The 20,374-nt window shown below is 36.6% G+C and overlaps 1 protein-coding gene across 4 annotated transcripts in view; it reads left to right on the top strand.

Moving 5' to 3' along the window:
* The window catches only part of ADGRB3 (adhesion G protein-coupled receptor B3), a 758,270-nt gene that overhangs the window by 318,163 nt on the left and 419,733 nt on the right, over nucleotides 1–20,374 (top strand). For all 4 annotated transcript variants that reach the window (XM_063618730.1, XM_055257305.2, XM_063618736.1 and 1 more), the window contains 2 exons: nucleotides 13,665–13,766; nucleotides 14,137–14,243. In XM_063618730.1, coding sequence (XP_063474800.1) covers nucleotides 13,665–13,766; nucleotides 14,137–14,243 — 209 coding nt within the window. The remainder of the gene's footprint in view (nucleotides 1–13,664; nucleotides 13,767–14,136; nucleotides 14,244–20,374) is intronic.

Here is a 20,374-nt window from a genome sequence, read left to right as displayed (position 1 = left end):
AAAACACAATTCATTTTGAGTGCCTCTAGCCAACTCATGTTTCAGCCAAAATAAGATCTCTTTACAGCAGTCATTTAAAGAAAAATAGGACTATTAACTAGCTGTTGTGCACAAATAAAGATGGTTTAGTCATTATCCAACTCTCAGTTCTCCAATCCTCATTTTTCCTGTACCACGAAGAGCAGGAGAAACAACTTGGGTATCATTTGAACAAGTCTGATGTAAAACCAGGCACTGCCAGGACACAGATCTGCAGTCCTGATGTTGTCAGCCCCAGCATCTCTCTTCCTGAGCAGTGTATTTTCCCTGCCTCTTATCCCCCGCAGGTATTAGCTAATTAGCTAATATATACACATACATGTATAAAATACTTGGTGTGGGGATGGTGTCATGGCGGAAGATGAGGTCTTAGCTCACTTTGACTTATTTTCTCCTCAGGTTCCAGTTAGTAGAATAGTGAACTAATCACTACTGATACAATTATTTTTGTCTTTGAGACAAATTTAATAAGTTAGACTCTTCTAAACGAAACTATTGAACCACTCAATTTTAAGACTGAATGTCATCATTATTAGAAACCCAAATATGTCAGCATAAAATTTGCATTTCTTTTCTAAAGAGAAAATACACTACTCCATAATGAACTATTTGCATACAAATTGACACCTGCTTTACCTTGTTCATTTCAAACCAAGTTTAATTAAGCACAAATAGTACTTTTTAAAGCTCCTATTTCATTGGAATTTATATTATTTTCTGCTTTCAGATGTTATCTGTATACTCTTTAAGGAATTATGTTATTACCTGTTGCGTTCTTCAAAAGATTAAAGCAAGTTTTGACTGCATATTTTTGGGAATAGCAAATTAGGCCCTACTCAAGTGTCCACACCAGTTGCTCACCTAAAACCAGCCAAAGAGTTTAATGGTGACAGTAGGTGGCACTAGGTATTGACTTCTTTAGTATTTAATGTTCTATTTGTTCTTGCCAAGTCACTTCAGATAAATAGTAAAAAGCAGGAAAGTGAATTAGAACTTGAAGATATCCCATAGATGAGAGAGACCACCTGTTGCTTTTAATAAATACCTAAAACAGTGTCCAATCTTCTCAAAAAGGATGAGTTTTACCACCTATTTTAGTCTACAGTTCTGCAGCAAATCAAGCTGAGTTTTATGGGCAGACTTGGAGAAGAACCGCTGAGATCTAAAAGAATTAATAACAGATACTGTGTCCTACTGTGGATATAGTATGTATACCAGATGTCCATTATTCAAACATGTTGCTATGGAGATAATTATTGTCATAATTAATTTTATCAGATTTTCTTCAAATGAGACTTTGATAAAACTCTCCCAGTTTCTGCCATGAATTGCTTAAAAAGCAAATTTCTGTAATCTTATGTTACCCTACCTTGTTCAATTTAGAAATATTTAGCAGCATGCTCATCATTCTCAAATTGAAAAGAAAAATTTAAGCACCACCTTTTACTATGTTTTTATTTATTCTTTTCATCCCACATCGTTTTTCTGGGAAAAAAAAATAAACTTTGGGAATGGTTTAACAATTATTTTAAATGAAGAGATTTAAAATTATTTTTAAACCTTTTTTGAGCTTAATGGTTACCAAGACACTAAATCTGAATATTGGTCTTTGATGTTTCTCATCAACACCTATTTTTCTCACCTTGTGTGTCCTCACATATGAATGACCTAAGATTCTGCCCCAGCACTCTTCTCTTTGGTTGATCTCTCATCAACTATAGCCTCTGTGAGCAACACCCACCAATCTACCTTTATGACTAATCACTCACAAAAACCTGACATACCTTTCTTACCTGGGACTCAATTCAGACTCTAGGTGACTGGGGGAAACTTTTCTCTGACCACCAGATCCTCTGTGTCATCTGGAGTGATTCCTCTTCTAGCAATCCCTGTTCCAGATAGAGTCCATCATGGTATTTCTCTCAGTGGCCCTGCTTTCACTTTCTCCTGCCACCAGCTTCCAGTAAGGGAGGAGCAGTGCAGCAGAAAGAGCCTCAACTATGGAGTCCAACAAAGTACTGACTTGGGCCTTGGTGTCCTCATTTATAAAATAGGGATAATAATATGTGCTTCAGAAGATTATTTCAAGGATGAAATGCTGGAGCTAATTAGGATCATCAAGTGGCAGTTCATGTACTCTGTTACCCATATTATTACAACACCTGCCTTCTCTAATCTCTTTCACACAGATTTATCTGATTATTCTTTCTTCTTTATAGCCTTGTTCTTATGACTCGCTTACTCAAAAAACTTCCGTGGCTTTTCATTACTGGCCAAATTTCATCCTACTGGGATCCCTGAGATTCTAATATTTCTATCAGCTTCACTAGCTTTCCAATGTTATCTCATTCTACTCATTTATGATATATATTTTAATATACGTTTGTTCATATGTAATAGAATCAAGCAGATGCATCCTCTGGTTTCTGAATACAAGGGTGCATATTCTCCCCTTATGGTGCTGTTTGCACTGTTATTCACTTGGGCTCCCCTAATGTCCCTGTCCCGTCCCTTATCCTCATCTGTTGATATGGGAGAATTTGGGAGTCCATCCATTAAGAGATATCTGCTCTCCTAATAATTCTTTCTCCTACAATCTCGTAAGTGTTCTTTTTTCTTTGAACCCCTATAAATTTGTTTGATATTTCCTTATTATTTATTATTATTATTATATGGTTATATCTGTTGAAATTCTAGCTCATGGCAGATGAACTATCTGTTCTCAGCCTTCTGAATCCCTGACTCTTCACTGAGCCTAGTTAAATATAATAGGTCAAGCCCTTTTGAATGTTTTGATTTCATATCATAAAAGCTATAACTAATGAAAATATTTGTATAAAAGCATATGAATAAAAAGTTTGCAATGACTCTGATGTTAATGCCTTACATTTCATGACCTTTCAGTCTTTCAAAAGTCTGTTCAATGGACTAATTTACTGGAAGAGCATTTCTGTCACATATATGATTTTTTATTTTGTAGTTACAAATTGTGGTATGATTCGTCTTTCTTTGGAAATAAGTGATTAAGATGTGGGAGGCAGGAAAAATATATGTTTCTATAGCGAGTTGTTCAGTTTCCCCAAATCTCAGCCCAGCTTATTATTTTAAGCCAGAGCTTCTCAAGGCAGTTCTACCCTGTCATGGGAGGATTGGTCCCAACTGTGCCCAAATAGTGGTTCCTAAAGCCTCAGAGCAACTGACAAAGCAGGAGACTGTGGCTAGTGGTCTCCAGTCTTCAGTAGCCTTGCCTACTTCTCCCAGTGTGCCTCCAAATACTATCATTTCTACATGTGCTATGACCTAGAGAAGGCTAAGACTCACTGTCATCTTTGGCTGTTCCTCAGTTACTACAGAAACTTAGTAAACGTAACTTTCCAGTAAAATGTTGAGCATACCCCAGTATAAAATTCAGTATAACTAAAAGTTAGTAAATAGCTTTTTAGAGTTATTCCTCAAAGTTAGTTAGCTAATTTTTTAATTAACTTTGTTATCAGGTTGAAACTAGAGTGACCTTGTCTGCTAAGTTTAAATATAAAATTATGCAATAATAATACAGAATTTGCTTATGAGTATGTATATAAAACACTGTCCACCAGGTACTTAATCTGCAATATATACCATTTGCTAATAAGTTGAAAGTTCGTGGTTTGCTAACTTCCAGACTTAAAACAAATATTTGCAAAATGTATAAATAACTCGTTTACCACCATAACAATAAAAAGACTCCTCTGCCTAGAGAAGAGGTAAACTTCTCTGAGAATGGTCTCAGCTATTTGGTTGACCGTAGGTCCATCATCTCCTAGCTTAGTGGCCTCAGGCTAAACACTAAACACTTTTCTGTCTTGACTTCCTCATGTTTAAAATGAGAATAACAATTCTGTTCACAAGGTTATAAGAATTCTGTGAATTAAAATATGTAACACAGTAAGAACAATAACTCATAATGTTATGTAAATATTGCTGATATAATTGTATGTTGTTTCCATTTGAGACAGATTAAAACCATTTTCTATATGAGGAATGCTGTTATGAAACACACTTCATAAACACTCTTCTTTTTCCCGCAGACCTTAGCAGCAGCATGAATTCTTCACATGAGTAGGTACCACCTTGGAAATTAGAGCTGTAAGTCGTTGAGCACAGACACTGGATCCGTCTTATTTTCCTCTGCATCTTCCAGCACAGGGAATTCCCCAAACACAAGAATTCATGAATTGCCAACAAGCGAATTTTGAAATGTGGGGTCTGGAGTAGCACATGTTTTTCTTTTTGTGTGTGTATATCAGCTCTATAGTTTAGAATCAATTTCTTTTTAATGCTGAAATTCTAGTATATGGGGTGAAAACTAATTTTCCACACCAAATTGATTTAAGCCCTGTATAATTTCTGCTCTTTTTAAGAGACAGAAAATCAGTTTGAATAGACAGATTAACAGCTAATCACTAGGTAATTGCTACCTTACTTTAAGGGGCATGCTAACTACATACTTGTGACTTCAAGTACAGTTGTATCTTACAAATGGATTTTTATATCTTTGCACTAGTAATAGCAAACAGTGAGATCTTTGAGCTGATGAACAAAGTTACTATTCCTTTTAGCTAAGGCATAAAAAGAGAGAATCCTTCCTATTGCTGCACAATCGTATGTTTTTATGTTGAGTCTGGAGAGTAGCCTCAGCTAGTTGTTTATTTTCTGATTTACAAAGCACACACAGGTGCCATTAAACAGAAAAGTAATTAAAACAAATCTCTTTCTCTAGCTTGTTTTCTTCTGGAGCTTTGATTCCATCCTATGTATCAATTAACTTTTTGTAATACCTGTATGTGCCTAGATATGTCAAACTCAAAACTATTTTCAGCATCTCCTCTCCCAAGTCATCTCTTCCTCATATGTTGTAGTTCAGGGTCCAGCTAGCACATAAGATATCCTTCCTGGAAACCTGAGTTCTGTCTTTTATTTCTTTATCCTCCTCACCTCTTACATACAGTCAGCCATAGTGCTGAGCCCATTCTACCTCCTAAATAAATTTTGAATTAATCTACATCCTGTGATTCTTCCTCCCTTCCCTAATTACTTCATTTAGATTGTGGTAGGCCTCCCTGTCTTCAGCTCTCTTTCCTTCAATCCTTTCTCCAAACTGCAGGCATAGCAAGCATTTACAACAGTGCCATAAATTTCCCTTGCCCCTAATATAAAGTCAAGATCCTTGCTTACCTCATCATATATTACCCCTCCTCCTCCTGCAATCACCCACCTCTCCTTGTCCCCAACTTTACACTTTACCCTTTCTGAAACAGTCATCTTCTTGGTTATTCCCAGTTCTCTTTGCTCCCTGGATTTTCCCACATGTGGTTGCCATGACACACTCTCCCCTTCTTCATCGGTGAACTCCTGCTTCTCCTTTACACCTCAACCTGGGTATCCCTCTGGAAATCTTCCACTGACACACTCTTCCCTAAGGTACCCCCAGAGCAGCCAGGGCTTCTCAGCTTACAGTGGGCATCCTGTGTACTGTAATTTCTCAAATTATTATCTTTATGACCATTTTAGGAGTCAAGAGACATCGACTATTCTTACTTAGCCTTTTCTATGTGTAGTATTTAACAAGATGATTGGGATATGATGGGTGCCCAGTAAATATTTGTTGAATGAATGAATTCTATAAGTGGCACTGAGAAGTACCTAGAAAGATCCCACTACTGGGGAATTCATAAAGATGAGATGGCAGAAAATAAATTGTTATTTTAATGTCTAAGCTATTTTGCTTTTGGTATAAGCATAAATTGACCTATTTTCTGAGATAGACTCTTCAAAGAATGCCAAGTCACCTTTGATAAAATATTTAAAGCAGCTGTGCCATTTGACGTTACTACTAAAAAAGCTGAAAACCCTGGACCAGTTTGCAACTGTGAATCTATGATTCCCCTGCCATCTTCCTTTTTTAAAAATAATAATAATAATTTGTGTACTGGGTTTCCATCTCCAAGAAGCATAATGAATCCAAGGCTTCATAAATTTACTGTGGAACAAAACAAAAAGTTGTTGACATCTCTAGGTTTAAAAAATTATCGATTTTTGCTTTTCATTTTGTTTGTCTGTTTGTAGGTAGACCAAAATGATAGTCATTAAGAAGATAAAATTCAGTAATTGAAAGATGTGGTTCGTCAAAGGAAAACAACTATTTAATCAGCTTTTTCCTGAACCAGAGTGAGGCTGTGTGTAGGGCACATTGGGGGATTCTAAAAAAGGGTCCTATAGGGTCTTAGTAAGTCAGATATAGCCCTCCAAGGCCAAACTTAGTCATTACATGATACCCTGGAAACCTCTTTTGACTAATTTTTAAGGTAACTGTAGTAGCTAACCTCCCTGTCTTGCTGCTCCTAACTGGACACGACAATCTACTGCTAGAGGATCCACCCCCCACCTCCACCCCCGCCCCACACACAATGTCTACAGTATTTTTGCAAAATCATCTTCATTCTCTGCGATCTTAAGAAATAGGGTAATTCAAAAACAGATCTAGCCAAAAGAGAAAAATAAGTCAGCTAAAAACATGTATAGATGTTACAAGGTGACAGGAAAGTGCTTTGGAGAAAGATAATGCAGAGGAAGGGGTCTGAGAATGTGAGGTTTGAGAAAAGATTAAAGAAGGGAAAGACATGAGTCATGCAGACATGTTTGAGGGGGAGGAGGCAGGGGATAGTCAAGGCAGAAAGAACCTGCACACAAGCTCTGAGGTTGCAGTCGGCCTGTAGCACTGAAGAAGGGTGGAGAAGACCTGCACAGCTGGTGGGAAACTGTGAGAGTGGAGCAGGGGAGAGGAGAGGTAAGCTGTAACTGATGGTAGTTTAATCATTAAACATTGTACTTACATGAAGAGAGGACGTTTTATTTTTCCCCAACTAGTTGCCTTAAAAAAAAATCAAGCATTGACTTATTTCACATATTTATTCTTACTCCCCACCTTGATTTTGAACCCATCAGATTCCGCAGCCGGCCCAGTAAATGTTTCACCCTACTGGCTCACCAGTGCCATCTAGTGGCTAAGATTTGCAATGACCACATTTTCTGACCACACATTTGACCATGGGGGAGGGGCAGGGAGCAACGAAGTACCTTTTGCCAGAATAACACTAAGTGTGAAAAACTTTCTGATACCCCTACAGGGAAATGAAGAAGGTCATGATACAAATTGAATCTTCGTTTTCTTATGTCACGACTGAATCCTGATGAGGGGAAAAACCTCATTGGTTATTTCATGCACTTACCTCACATGTGCTGGGCCCATGTGCTAGGACCTGTGCTAGCACTAACATGTGCTAGGCTGCATTTTTGAATATAGTTGAATCTAATATTCAACTATAGCAACAGGTTTTATGAAATGTGCTTCAAAGTTCGCCAATGGAACTAAAGGAAATTTGAATTTCAAAGCATTGAAAACCAAAAAGATGGTACAAGTGAAGCAAAAATGAAAGATTATAAATGAAGAGATAATGAGGGAGATAATGAACAGAAGTGGGATGTATGGATGGAGCAAAAAGAATAATCAAATATGACAGTCAGATTAGATTAACTACTGCCATGTCATTATTAAAAACGGAAGAGTCATTGTATCTAGAATTCAATTATGTAATAACCTATTCATGATGTATTTTTTGAACTTTAACATTTGTTCTAATTCTCCTTCTTTTAGTATTCTATAATAGTTTTTGGTTGGCATTTATAGAAACATGAATATCATTTATTACAGTACTGTCCAACATAGTCGTTATTTCAATTTAAATGTACATTAATTAAAATTAAATAAAATCCAAAATTCACTTCTCAATTGCACTAGCCACATTTTCCTAGCACCTACCATACTGGACAGTGAAAATATAAAACATTTCTATCATTGAAAAAATTATATTGGACAGTGCTGGTGTGTTATTTCCCCAGTAAAAGTGATTTATTTAATGAAAGTGTTTTGAACACCTACTGTACACTAGATACCACTGGAGTTCACTACAACACATTAAAAAGATAAAGTAAAACATGGCTAGTCTAAAAAGCAACACTGGGGAATCGAGGAGGTTCACAGATATAACCAAGTATTTTCAATCTGTTGTGAGAAGGGCTATAATATTCATATATTCAATAACTGAGATATTAGGAAAGGGTTATTGGAGAATACATCATTTAAGCAGCATTTTGAGGATACATAGGAATTTTACCACTCAAAATAAGAGTATCCATGGGTTTCACATCTGTGGATTGAACCAACCACAGATCAAAAATATTCAGGAAAATTAACTGTGTGGCTGCTGCATAGGAGAGTAAATATGAGCCGTGATGGGAATGGTAGGCTAGGGCCCTTACAAGCAGCGCTTTTGCATCACACTGAGCACAGCTATCTCAGTTCCTTCCATGTTATCCTGTCAGTACTGGAGAAGCATGGGAGGGTTTTAAGCAGAAAATTGTGGGATTAAACTTTATCTTAGAGATTACTCTTTGGATGTGGCATGAAAATTGGATTAAGGGGGCAGATGGAGGAGAACAGTACCACTTACTACCCAGCTCCTCAGCTCAGAAAGCAAGCATCATCCTTGACCCCTTTGTCTTCCTAAATTCTCACAGTTTTGTCTACCTCCTCAGTTTACCTTGTATCCACTGATTTTTCTCATCTTTAGTCTAATCATCCTACCTAAAGCCATCAATGTTTCAGGGCTGAAGCACTGCGCTGGTCTCCTCCATGGCATTGGCCATCTATTCTACCCACAGAAGGCAAACTATCTTAAAATTTAAAATTGAATCATGTCACTTGTTTAGAACCCTTCAGTGGCTGCCCATGTGGCCCTATAGGCTCTAATCATGGCCTGTCTCACCAAACCATTACTCTCCACTTGGCCTTGCTCTTCTCCTTCCAGCCCTGCTGAACTCGACGCCCCAAGCTCTTCCTTGCTTCAAGGCCTTTGCACAAACTGTTTTCTCTGCCTGGAGCATTTATTGTACCACTGCCAGTTTTAATTATATGTCACTTTCTGCAGGAAGCCTTCCTTGATTCTTCAGTTTTTAGATTAAAATAGCACCCTGTACTTACTGTTTGAAGTGCTCATCATTATTGTACTCAGGTAATTGTTTCACCTCTGCCTCCTCCCTTTGACTAAAATAATGACTAGGTAGACTACTTTTCTTTCTTCTTTCTTTTTTTTTTTTTTTAAATGGAGTCCCACTTTGTCGCCCAGGCTGGAGTGCAGTGACGCAATCTTGGCTCACTGCAAACCCTGCCTCCCGGGTCAAGCAATTCTTCTGCCTCAGCCTCCTAAGTAGCTGGGACTACAGGTGCACGCCACCACGCCCAGCTAATTGTTGTATTTTTAGTAGAGACGGGGTTTCACCAGGCTGGTCTTGAACTCCTGACCTCGTGATCTGCCTGCCTCGGCCTCCCAAATTGCTGGGATTACAGGCATGAGCCACTGTGCCCGTCCCAGACTGCCTTTCTTATGCACTATTGGTTCTTTCTAAAGCAGGGCCTAGCACATGTTACATTAACAGGGCCTAGCTCTAGCACATATTAGATAAAAATGTAGCCTAGCACATGTTAGTGCTAGCACAGGTCCTAGGACATGGGCCCAGCACATGTAAGGTAAGTGCATGAAATAACCAATAAGGTTGTTCCCCTGATTTAACCAGGACAGAATGAATGCCTGGGTGAGTGGTGGAGGGAAAATCATGGAAGGTTAAGAGTAAGATAAGGATGACTAGAAGATGGATCCGATGGTTTTAGTTACGGGAACAAGATTGTAGTACCATTAGCAGAGTTAGGAAATGCAAGGAGAGGAAACAAGCAGCATTGTGGAGAAAAATGCTGGGAATTGAAGTGCGAGCAGCTTCACCTGAGATTTCTTTGGAATAGCGAAGTACAAAATGCCACTCAGAAACTGGCTACGCCAGCCTAAACCCAAGAAAGATATCTGAACCAAATAAACACATATAGTTGGCCGTCAGTATTCATGGGTTTCATCTCTGTGGACTGAACTAACCACAAATCAAAAATATTCAGACAAAAATGATGTCTGTATTGAACATGTACAAAGTTTTTTCTTTTCATCATTTCCTAAACAATACAGTATAGCAACTATTTATATAGCATTTACATTGGATTATGTATTATAAATAGTATAGAGATGTCTTACAGTACAGTCATACCTTGGCTCCAGGGCCCTATGACTGCTAAAATCCTGTCTACTCAAGTCCTGCAGACCACCCTGCAGAACCTGTGTGTTGGAAAATCTGCCCTTCTTAGATGCAGGTCTCACATCCTGCCAATATCATATTTTCAATAAGTGTTTAGTTGAAAAAAATCCACATGTAAGTGGACCCATGCAGCTCAAACCTGTGTTGTTCAAGGATTAACTGTATACAGGAGGAAGAGCGTAGGTTACACGCGAATACTATACCATTTTATATCAGGGAGTTGAGCATCAGTGAATTATGGTATCTACAGGAGATCCTGGAACAAATCTCCCATAGATGACAGGGATGACTGTGTGTGTTCCTAATACATAGTGGAAGTAGAGGGCATGTGTCCAGGCATGACTGCCATATAGCAAGCAAAGTGTGGGATCAGAAACCAACTGATTATGTACTTATTGAGGCTCCAACATTTACTAACTTTTCTTCTTTTCCACTGCTTCCCCTTCATTGGCATTAATCTGGGCACCACGAGTTTCGTAGCAGTACCTTCCCTCACCACTGTCTGGTCTGTGGGCTTTGCCCTTTCTTCCTGACACTGCTGCTGCTCTCCACAGGAGACACTTCCAAGGACCTCCGTGGCCCGCTGGTGGGAGGCGGGATGGGGCAGCAGGGCCAGGAGCAGATGCTCTCCAAAGGGTGGGGCACAGATGCAACAGGCAGTGAAGTAGCTCTGGCTTGCTAACCTTCGGAACCAGTGTGGGAATGGGTAGTTATTGGTGCTTCGCTACTGGTGGCTGCTGTACCTCTTAATTTATTTTCCTGTTGTTTCTATTCCCAAGATATTGAAGGAGTTAGTCCTACCTAGACGCTGCCCCTACCCTCACTTGAGGTGTAGATTTTTTTTGTGATTAGTTTTATTTTCTTATTTTATATTTTTGATATATGATGAGTCCTCTCCTATTCATCACCACCATTCCCAAGCCAAACTGTGACAAATACAGTTCTTGTGTCCTAGGAAAGGACCATGCCAACCTCAGCACAGCTCTCCTGCCCTATTTAACAGCCCAGGTGCTTTGATGGAGCCAGGAGGGCATGGCCAGTCTCCCGAATGGGGAGGGTTTGGAGCACCTGCAAAATGACTCCTCCCCATCCAACCTCCCCCTCCTGCACTCTGTTTCTCCTCTGGATTCAATATGTAATAAAGTTTGGAATTTAGGAAGAAAAATAGTTCATTTGCTTCTCTGTGCTTCTGTTTTCCCATGTGATAAATAAGGATAATAGTCACCTCTAACTCATAGGTGCTAACTCGCAGGTGGTTAGGAGAGAGCAAATGTGTCCATGCATGTAAAACTCTCCAAAAGGGCTTAATAAATACTAATATGATTATATTCCTATTATTAATATGTTTGAAATTATCCAAGAAAAACATTTAACATAAAGAAAAAGTAAGGTATGAATGATTCTGAGAAGGACATAGAGAATGAGACAAAGAAAACGCTCTGAGGGATTGGTGGAGGAGTGTTGGAGAATGGCTTAAGATGCTGAAGAAAGTATTTCCAAGAAGGTGAGAAAAGTCAAAATATAGTGGTACAGACAAGGCCCAGACTGTGTGAGACTAGGATGAGGTTTGTTGGCAGATCATTGGTAAGGTTAGGAGGAGACAGCTTATGAAAATGGGGCTGGTGAAGGTTGAATTAACTGCTAAACCCTCTACCAAGCAAAGAGGACACCAATTGAAAACATTGCCTATGTGTTTTAATGGGAACCTGGAATAAATAAATGAATATACATTTATATATACTCAGAGGGAGAGGACTATCTTAAACAATTCGAGGTCGTGAAGAGTATCTGTAGGAAACGAAAAGGGAGATGACTGAGGAGTGTGGATTCTAGGATCCAGTCCTGCTGACACCTCCACTAGCTCTGTGGAGACAGGCTTCCTCTTAGGACTTTAGACAAGCTTCCTCTTTTGGGGCCTTGGGGCCTTCATCTGTAAAGAGGAAGGAGTTGGAATAGTTGATCTTCAGCGACACTGTCAGCTTTGTAATACCCATGTGTTCAAACCATTCATCTTATCTTGGGTAATTATTTTTTTTAATATTATTTCAAGATTTAATTTGTCGACTTGCATTCTTCCCCTACTGGTAACTTATAGTGGTAATTTAATGAGTTCGTAAATTCTGAAGTGGAATTGGTATCAGTAGAATGATGATTAACATGGATTAAATATTATATTATTCTGCAAGGAAGAGGTTTCTCCCAGGAAATCACACTCCTGTGTTTATTTAGGTACTTAGTATTTTAAGATCCTCACTTATTTATCAAGGTATTTATAAAGCATATATTCATTTATTTATTTATTCAATTTTGAGCAACTTCATGTGACAAACACACCATTAGGTACAAGTGATACAGAGGTGAGTAGACCTAAACAAGATCCCTAGGAAATGGCGAAGACTGATATATGAGCATGGAAGTGGCAGTGTTGTGTGAAAAGCACGACAGTGTGTGTGTCTAGAGAAGGGACTAATATTCTTTCAGATGGGAACAAGATGTCACTTTTAACACAATATAGATAGACCTCATTCTTTCACTACTATTTTGCATTTCATTATATTGCAGTTATACATCTGTTATTTTTGAAGTTATTTTTAATTTTCTTGCTCAATAATTATATTGAGATTTTGAATATAATATGACAAAAAGATCAAATTGGTATATTTTTACTGCTATCATTGCTTTTAGTCGAAGAGGTAAAAAGTTATATATTTTTAATCTTTATGCTTATTTATTTTTAACATTTAATAGTTAATAATTTTAATATGCCTTTTTGTTTGTTGGAAGTCACTTTTTGTTTAACATCCTAAAATATTATAAATATTTTTATTGATATGCCTGCATATGTTCAACTTGTAGGCAAATCCAAATGACCTCTATAAATAGTCTACACGGTAAGCAGTTTAAAAAGAAATTACAATTCTGTAAATATTTTGTAGATACTGAAAGGAAATCTGATGGGTTTTTATCTATGTTTATGCCGCTAACATTTCAGTAAACAATATACATTAAAGCAAATGAAAGAGGCTGTGCATGGTGGCTCAATTCTATAATCCCGGCGCTTTGGGAGAAGCTCAAGATGAGCCTGGCAACATAAGGAGACCTTTTCTCTACGTAGAATTAAAAGAAAAAATCGGACAGATGTGGCAACACATGCCTGTAGTCCTAGTTACTCAAGAGGCTAAGGAGGGAGGATGGCTTGAGCCCAGTAGTTTGAGGCTACACAGAGAGCTAGGATCATGCCAGTGCACTCCAGCCTGGGCAACAGAGTGAGACCCCATCTCTAAAAAAAGAAAGAAAAAAAAAAAGAAAACTAAGGAGCTCTGCAGTTGTTTATTGCCAAAATTTTTTAAACACTACTGACATTCAAGTCCCTTTGTTTAAAATTGCAGCACCTTATGAAATATGCCCTGAGGATTATCTGATGTCGATGGTGTGGAAAAGAACTCCAGCAGGCGACTTGGCATTCAATCAATGTCCCCTGAATGCCACAGGTACAGTAGGATGACCCACCCAAACCCTGATGATAATCCCCATCCAAGAACAGCATGTGATGTTGGTTTATGAAGTCATGTTTTTGTCTTATATCCATAAATAAGTCTGTCCAATAAGCAAATAATGAAACAATTTTAGTAAAGTGCTTCATAAATGAAGCCAGTGAAGAGATATAGAAAATATTGCTGGTGTAATTGTTTCTCAGTGTGACTAATATGCATTATAAAAATAATCAAAATATCAATTTCATGTGCATGTTTTTTAAAGAAAAAAAAGTACAAACTTAATTTTTAGCCTGATTCCCAACTATGTGTGATGCCTTCAAGCATCCCTATTATAAAGCTTCTCTCTGTTCTTTGTGACACGCAGGCACCACTAGCAGACGCTGCTCTCTCAGTCTTCATGGAGTGGCCTTCTGGGAACAGCCGAGCTTTGCAAGATGCATATCAAATGAGTACAGACACTTGCAGCATTCAGTAGGTGCAAAGCCAGCTTTAGTACTTGCTCTGTTTATTTTTTGCTAATGATAACTGTGTGAGAATTTAACCTTCTGCTGTACAATCAAATCAGTAACATCTCTAAAAAAGAAATGCCTGAAGGAGAAAGCAATGTGATAGAAGGCTAATTTTTATAAGTCAGTGCTAAATTGTTTTGTTCCTAGGACTTGGGTTTTTATGGATCCTGCTATTTAAATGAAAGAATCCTTTGTCTAGTGGGGGAAAGTCCTGAGCAAAATCTGTTATTCAGTTTTACCTATAAAAGTTAAACATATGCATTGTGGTTGGCTTAAGTCTATGTTAAATACTTATTTGAAAATATCATACATTTTAAAATTAAATTATTTAAATTTTCAGTAGTTGGACAATGATAAAGCTGTGTCACTTAGCTATCAAATTTCTCACTGCAGTTTGAGATTAAGACATTAAAATAAATGACAGTGTTATTGCACCAGAGAAACTTAATTACTCCCAAAAGATTACATGGGCCAAATTTTCCAAAAAAAATAGCTCTTCTTTTCCCATATATCATTGACTTATTCACAGAGTATGATGCATGAATATTTTGAGCACAGTTACATTTTGCTTGGTATTTTACAAGTCATTGTCATTACTGCAGACTGTTGTCATTTCATCCTGACAGTCAAGAGGGTCTCCATACATGAATAAACACTGTGGGGTGTAGAACAAAATATGAACATGAGCCAACTTGGAAGTTTAATCTTGGCAGGAGTGATGTTTACTTAAATGCCTTTATGTTTTGTTGTGCTTATATTTTCTTTTACTGTTCTTACTGTCACTCAAAAATATACATAACTTTTGTAAGAATCCTAAGGAGTATTCTTGCTTGTGTATGGAGAAATAGCTTATACAGTAACAACCCCTACCAACTAATAGAATTAGTATTTGTTTCATTATCAGAAAAACAAAAAAATGCATTTTTTTAAATCTGAAAGTCAAATTCTGTACAGCATGTTTACTTACGAAACTTGGAGTTAAATTTATCATTATTTAACTATCTAGAGCATTATTTCCGTCATTATATATACTTATGTATATCTAAATACAGTTGACCCTTGAATAATGTGGCAGTTAGGGGCACCAACACCGAGGGCAGTCAAAAATCCATATGTAACTTTTGACTCCCTTCAAATTTACTAATAGCCTGTTCTTGACCAGTAAGGAAGTCTCACTGATAACAAAAACAGTTTATTAACACATATTTCATATGATACATATATTTTGTAATGTATTTTTACAATAAAGTAAGCTAGAGAAAAGAAAATGTTATTAAGAAAATCATAAAGAAGATAAATTATATTTGCTTGAATAGTGGCAGTGGATTATCATAAAAGTCTTCATCCTCATTATCTTTAGGCTGAGAAGGAGAAAGAGGAGGGGTTGGTCTTGCAGGCTCAGGAGTGGCAGAGGCAATACAGAATCTGCATATAAATGGACTGCACAGTTCAAACCTGTGTTGTTCAAGGGCCATTGCTACAGATATGTGTATAGCAGTAATTGATGATTATTTGGCTATATACAGCCTTATTTCTGTTGTAAATATATACTTATAGAAAAATACATAATTTTTTATATTTATCATATAAACATAAAGTTTTATATTTATATATCATATAATATGCATTATGTTGATATAAATTCAAAAATAGAAATATAAATAAGATTTTATATTTATATATTATATGCAGATATATAAATATAAATATAAATATACACATGTATTTTTTATAGTCATTTTTGTTTCTGTTTAGAGACAAAAATATATATAAGTGAGGGAATACAACATATAGCTTAGCTTCATAATATAAAATGTAAGAATGTGAAATATAAAGCTTCTTTTATTAATAGCTGTCAATAACTCAGACCATTATATTTCAGAATTAGGTATAAGTAAAAATGTATAAATTAAATTTTAATGGATTGTATTTTTTCTAATTTTAGTCATTAGACTTTGTTTACTTTAATTATATCCATATTCAGTTCTTGTTCAGTCATGGTGATGAATGGGAATAATTGCATGGGTTAAGTATATAACAGAGCAATCTTTACAAATTTGCTAAGAATTAATAGTATCACTTTTGTTGCAGAAAATTTTCACTTTCCAAATGTACTGTTTTGTACTGCAACGTTTAAATGAGGTTTCCTTCTTGAGTGCAGGCCATCTGATAATGGATTGAGATAGATACACTCAGTGAAATAGAAGAAATGAAATCTCAAAGTGTGAATCCTGTTGAAATTATTCAGTCAATAATTGACAGCAAATATGAATATGCCCTTGTTGACTTGGGTACAATTATCAGTTGCATGATCTTGTATAGTAAAAAGCTGCCTCTGTTTATTCGGCTCCTACATAGTACCAGGCACTTGGCTGGAAACTTTCATAAATGAATCTCAGTCCTCACAAGAGTCTGCAAGATGGGTGTCCATGCCGCAGTTTACATAAAAAGAAACTGAATATCTGTAGGGGAGCAGTCCACTTCAGTGAGGTAAAGAGTGAAAATATGCCCTAGGCACAATTGTTCCAAAACCTAATCTCTTTTCTTTAGGCCATTCAACCTTCTGAACTTTTGATATGAAATCATCTATCCTACACTCTATTGCTGGGAGCACTATTTTCTGCTTACATGTTCTTAGGAAAAGTCATATGATCACACTCAAGTCTTAGCTTGCTATTTACAAAATGGAATTGGTTCCATCATCTTAGCACCTGTGGAAGTTTTGGAATGGAACAAATGAGATATATGAAATAATCATACATTGTGAAAGAGTTGTGTAACAATGGGCATTAATATTTCTGGGTTCAGAAAATTGATTTTGAGTTTAAAGTATTGTTTCAATAAGAATAAAATTTTGGAACTCAACATATTGTTAATTTGAGCTGTGCCTGTAGAAAAGTTTAGATAAATTAGATATGGATAGATGGTTGGATAGGTAGGTAGGTAGGTAGATAGATACACAGATAGGTAGGTAGATAGATACATAGATAGGTAGATAGAGATAAGATAGATGTTGCATATATTTTGGCATGTGAATTATGCTTAAATACATGTATGAAATAAAATATACACACACATTTGTACATGCATACATACACAAATCTAGGGCTTGCTTAAAGAGCATGATCTTTTTATATGTTCAGTAAAGTATAGGATGAATGAATCCATGCTTTCAATAATGCTTACATCACACATCAGCCTCATCATCCATACTCTGCATACTCAATTGGAAACAGAAATGAGATCAACGTTTCTGCGTAGTCTTACTCATTCTGTTGCTTTGCTAAGTCATGCTTTGTCTAAGTAGCAAAACTAGATAGTATTTGTGGTATAGAACGTTTCAGACTTCCTCAAATTCTTAAATTAGTTTGGAGACTTTGCATTTTTCTCCTCTAGTACAGTTTATCATTTCAACATTTAATCCTTGAGAGATTTCATTTTCTTAACCCTCTATATTCTAAAAGTTCATTCAATAATAATTAATTATAATTTACTGTAGAAAAATATTTAAAATAGGGAGATGTATGTTTTCCAACTATTTGAAACATAGATTACAATTTATGTGTATACCTAACTTTATAAATATATAGCAATCACCTAAATTTGAAATGAAATTTTATCATTAATAAATGTTGTATATTTTCTGTGAACTCTGTTATAAACCAGCTGAGGTAAACGAAAGGGCCATCAATAAGTTTAAGTTATAAAATCACTAATATGTTATGTTGGACATTTGGTTTTTTTCTTTTTTTATATATCTTCATTGCTATAGTTCCTAACATAATACCAAGCATATACTATTAATAAATATTTCATAGATTTTTGAGTAAAGCATGAATTTGGTACTTTTCTTATCAGTAGAAGGATACTAGTAGCTGGAGAGTTCTGAGAAGGTGATACACCAGACTTAATGTTTATGCATATTAACCACATGAAAGGAACAAGTATTAGCCTTCATGTGCAATTTCTCCAGCCCCCAAATACCTAGAGATGTGTAGTGATTGGTGACATCACTTTATGAAATTATTCAGCCACTGTATAACATATTCAATTAATTAATACTTATGAAGTTTATTTGGAAGCCTTATAAGATGCAAAGTTAAACACTATCATACCAATGTTGTTTTTTTAAAAAGACACAAATACACATACCGAATTAAATAAAATTGAGAATATGAGAACAGAGTGCTAAACGTTGTGAGATTCTTGGAAATTTTAAATTTTTAGTATGTTAATGTTTCATTTGATAACCTGGGGTATTTTTTGAACTGTATACCAGACAAAGTAAACATAATTGCAGAACTCCTGAAAAATAGGCACAGGAGTCAAATAAATTGACAATATCATTTCGTATTACTTATAAACTATTTGGAGAACATGACTAAATATTTTTGTCCAGTGGAACAGCCTACACTTGAACAAATAGACTTATTTTGTCTTTGGTATATGCAAACAATCACAGGCAACATTCTCTTTCTCTCTCTCTTCTCTCCTCTTCCTCCTCTTCCTCTCTTTTACATACATACAAACACACACCTGGAGAGACAAGCTGTGTGTAACTGGCAGAATGTATAACCCTGTAGGTAGACAAATATAAAGCAAAGGGGGTTGATCCAAGCATACCAATGCTTTCTCCTAAATTTATTGGACAGGTATATCACTCCTCCTTCCCTGGAGATGAGTGAGTGATGAAGATGGAGAAAGGCTAAAGATACTACTCTAATGGAAGCTCTTCCATAGGGAAATATGAAGAGTTAGGTATAAATGTCCCCTTTTAGGTTATTTTTCCTTAAAACTCTGTTTCTATGATTCAGACTTTCATTAAACAAATACGAACGTTGGACTGATTATTTAGTCATCTTTAACTAACATTTTTTACAGTGTTAAAGAGCTTGAATCCCATTTAAGGAATTTATTTCTCCTACTTTTTCTCTACTCTTTTTTTTCTTTTTTAAATTTTATTATTATTATACTTTAAGTTTTAGGGTACATGTGCACAATGTGCAGGTTTGTTACATCTGTATACATGTGCCATGTTGGTGTGCTGCACCCATTAACTCGTTATTTAGCGTTAGGTATATCTCCTAATGCTGTCCCTCCCACCTCCCCCCACCCCACAACAGTCCCCAGTGTGTGATGTTCCCCTTCCTGTGTCCATGTGTTCTCATTGTTCAATTCCCACCTAGGAGTGAGAACATGCAGTGTTTGGTTTTTTGTCCTTGCGATAGTTTGCTGAGAATGATGGTTTCCAGTTTCATCCATGTCCCTACAAAGGACACGAACTCATCATTTTTTATGGCTGCATAGTATTCCATGGTGTATATGTGCCACATTTTCTTAATCCAGTCTATCGTTGTTGGACATTTGGGTTGGTTCCAACTCTTTGCTATTGTGAATAGTGCCGCAATAAACATACGTGTGCATGTGTCTTTATAGCAGCGTGATTTATAGTCCTTTGGGTATATACCCAGTAATGGGATGGCTGGGTCAAATGGTATTTCTAGTTCTAGATCCCTGAGGAATCACCACACTGACTTCCACAATGGTTGAACTAGTTTACAGTCCCACCAACAGTGTAAAAGTGTTCCTATTTCTCCACATCCTCTCCAGCACCTGTTGTTTCCTGACTTTTTAATGATCGCCTTTCTAACTGGTGTGAGATGGTATCTCACTGTGGTTTTGATTTGCATTTCTCTGATGGCCAGTGATGATGAGCATTTTTTCATGAGTTTTTTGGCTGCATAAATGTCTTCTTTTGAGAAGTGTCTGTTCATATCCTTCGCCCACTTTTTGATGGGGTTGTTTGTTTTTTTCTTGTAAATTTGTTTGAGTTCATTGTAGATTCTGGATATTAGCCCTTTGTCAGATGAGTAGGTTGCGAAAATTTTCTCCCATTCTGTAGGTTGCCTGTTCACTCTGATGGTAATTTCTTTTGCTGTGCAGAAGCTCTTTAGTTTAATTAGATCCCATTTGTCAATTGTGGCTTTTGTTGCCATTGCTTTTGCTGTTTTAGACATGAAGTCCTTGCCCATGCCTATGTCCTGAATGGTATTGCCTAGGTTTTCTTCTAGTGTTTTTATGGTTTTAGGTCTA

The sequence above is a fragment of the Symphalangus syndactylus genome, chromosome 2 (assembly GCF_028878055.3).
Source record: "Symphalangus syndactylus isolate Jambi chromosome 2, NHGRI_mSymSyn1-v2.1_pri, whole genome shotgun sequence".
Taxonomy (NCBI): Eukaryota; Metazoa; Chordata; class Mammalia; order Primates; family Hylobatidae; genus Symphalangus; species Symphalangus syndactylus.
This window is presented reverse-complemented; position numbering and strand designations above follow the sequence as displayed.